Here is a 2,736-nt window from a genome sequence, read left to right on the forward strand (position 1 = left end):
TTCTCCAAGGGATCTGCTTAAATCTTTATGGAAAGGGTCAGGGGCAAGTCTGAGTGTGAAAAATGACTGGCAATGCTGCCCCTTCCTTAGCTCAGCCTATTACCAGAGGACAATCAAATGTCCAGGGGTTATAAGGGTGAACTGTGTTTATTGAGAGGAGTCAAGAGCAGCAGTGCCCTGGCTGACCCAGGAAGCTCTGTGTCATGGCCCAGCAGCACAGGAATTTGCCTGGCCTATATTATACAGGTTTGTCTAATAGGGGAACTTCAGTCACCTGATGAAACCTGATTGGGGAAAATATTTGGGGGCAAAGGTATGCATGTCTTTCTGACACCTCTAAAACCAGCGAATATTGGTTCAAGGGGCCTGAATCATGGGATTCTGGAGGTAGTCAAAACCTTTTTATGGTGTTACAATCTTCCTTTTTATAGGAGACTCTGGTAAAGTCAGTCAGTCAGTCAATACAAGTGACCTGACCTGGACCTGTTATAATCAGTATGTGCCTGAGCAGCCAGAGTTTTTAAATTTCTTTCTTTCCTAACCCATCAACCTGGGTGAGGTTTCCATCTCTGGCAACCAAAGGGAATGGTCGGTGTGAAATTCAAATTCCCCCAGGGCCTGCTAGAGGTAAGCTCTAGACAGGATTTTGACTACTTTCACAATAAATGCTCTGTCTGATGAGGAAGACTAGACCTGGCGCATTTTCTGGAAAAACCACTAAGCCTAGAACACCATTCAAGATCTCTGATGCTTCTGACTGTGGAAATAGAAAAGCTTAACTTAGCAGTTCTACAGTCTTTAAAGGCAGAGAGACTTAGGGAGAGTGATGGACTAAGAAAGTGCAGTATCGATGTCTATCTCTCTCTCTGCCTGTCCCTGTCTTCATTTCTCTTCTCCTTCCCACCTCCCCACCTTTTCTTAAAGAAGGGAGAAAAAAATGTTCTCTACACCTAAATGCCTGAGGAGAGCCCGGATCGATTCACCACTCTTGCCCGCGGGTTTGCTGGGTAGCTTGAGGATGTCAAGCCAAAAGAAGAGCGAGAGGAATCTAAGGAAGGACAGGAAGCAGCATGAAACTGACTGACTTCCCTGGAGTTGGGTTTTCCAAGTTCCCCTCAGGACTTTATTATGCCCTAGGATCAAGGAGACAAATAGATACAAAGCTTCTCTGGCACGTGAGCGCTCCCAGGGCGCAGATGTTAAGACTAGGAGAGCCCCGGCTCCATACCCCGGCTCCTCCGGCTCAGGCTCTGCCTCTGGCATGGCTTGGCGGCGTTGGGCCTCCACTGGCATGGAAGGCCCCATCTTCACGGGGTAGTGGTTCCTCTCCTACAGGAACACCACCCTCTACCCAGAAGGTTTTCTCCTCCTCCCACAGGGCATTTTCCTCTTCCCAGAGGGATTTTTTGTCCCCCCATAGAGCTTTCTCCTCCTCCAGCAGGGCTCTCTCCTCCACCCACAGAGCCTTTTCTTCCTCCCACAGAGCCTTATCCTCTTGGAAGAGGTTCCGGTCTCTCTCCCACAAAGCACTGTCCTCTTTCCAGAAGGCTTCATCCTCCCTCCAGAAGGCACGGTATTTTTTCCAGAAGGCTTTTTCCTCCTCTCGGAAGGATTTTTCCATTTCCCAGAAAGCTTTTTCCTCCCTCCAGAAGGTTTTTTCTTCTTCCCAAAAAGGGTTTTCCTCTTCCCAGAAGCCCATGATTCGGCCCCGGAATCCTCGAATCTTTGCCTGGAACTCCCACATCTGCTCCCTGAAAGCCTCGATCTTTTCACGGAAAACCTTCATCTCAGCCCTAAAGTTTCTCTCCTCCTGCAGCTTGTGGATCAACTTCTTCTGGCGTATGGTAGGGGAAGGGGAGAGCAGCGACCGGAAGCAGCCAAACCCCATCCATTTGCTCACTTTGAAGGGAAACATCTTTCCAGTGAGCCTGGCAGGGTTGGCTGCAGCAGACAGGTTGGCTGCTATCTGAGCCCGGGTCAGCTGGTCAGGTCCTGCAAGGAGACCAGAGAGAAGACGTGTCCATGTCTGAGTCACATTGTCAAGGGAACTAGTTCCTGGGTCTGGGTTAGGGAATAATGATTTATCCCATTATTTGTTGGAAACTGGATTACCATTCTCCTTGTTACCTTGTAGCATTCGTGCTAGGGATGGCATTCATTCTTAGGATGATAGAACCATAGACCTGGAAGAGATTCAGGTTGTCATTTAGGACAGTGCCTGCATTTTACAGATGAGGAAACTGAGGCCCAGAGAAGCTAAATGACTTTGCCCAGGGACATGCCCTAAGTGATAGAGGAAAGTCTTCCTTATTCCAAGTGTATTGGAATTATTCACTATTAAGCACATACTATGGTATTAGGCATTATACTAAGCCTGGAGGTACAAAGATATTCTCTGACCTCAAGAAGCTCAGTTGTGTGACCTCGCACAAGTCACTCAACCTCTCTCTGCCTTGATTTCTTAACTGTAAAACAGAGATGATAATAGCACCTTCCTCCCAGGGTTGTTGTGAGCATCAAATGACATAATATTTGTAAAGTGCTAGTGCCTGGCACATAGTAAGTGCTTAATAAATATTTCCTTCCTTCTTCCTTCCTTCCTTCCTTCCCTCCCTCCCTCCCTCCCCCCTTTCCTTCTTCCTTCCTTTATTCTCTCCTCCTTTCTTCTTTCCCTCCCTCCTCTCTCCCTTTCCTTCCTTCCTTCCTTCCTTCCTTCCTTCCTTCCTTCCTTCCTTC

The 2,736-nt window shown here is 47.9% G+C and overlaps 1 protein-coding gene across 1 annotated transcript; it reads right to left on the bottom strand.

The window, feature by feature from the left end:
* Positions 1-1,243: 1,243 nt before the first annotated feature.
* On the bottom strand, positions 1,244-1,915 carry CCDC70 (coiled-coil domain containing 70). Its single transcript, XM_027856894.1, has one exon. It carries the CDS (start codon positions 1,913-1,915, stop codon positions 1,244-1,246), a length of 672 nt encoding a protein of 223 aa, XP_027712695.1.
* Between the last annotated feature and the right edge of the window lie 821 nt (positions 1,916-2,736).

This window comes from Vombatus ursinus, unplaced genomic scaffold (genome assembly GCF_900497805.2).
Source record: "Vombatus ursinus unplaced genomic scaffold, bare-nosed wombat genome assembly UNPS02011700.1, whole genome shotgun sequence".
In the NCBI taxonomy this organism is placed as follows: Eukaryota; Metazoa; Chordata; class Mammalia; order Diprotodontia; family Vombatidae; genus Vombatus; species Vombatus ursinus.

Coding starts and splice junctions, on each gene's coding strand:
- CCDC70 (XM_027856894.1), bottom strand. CDS start 1,915: ATGTTTCCCTTCAAAGTGAGCAAATGGATGGGGTTTGGCTGCTTCCGG.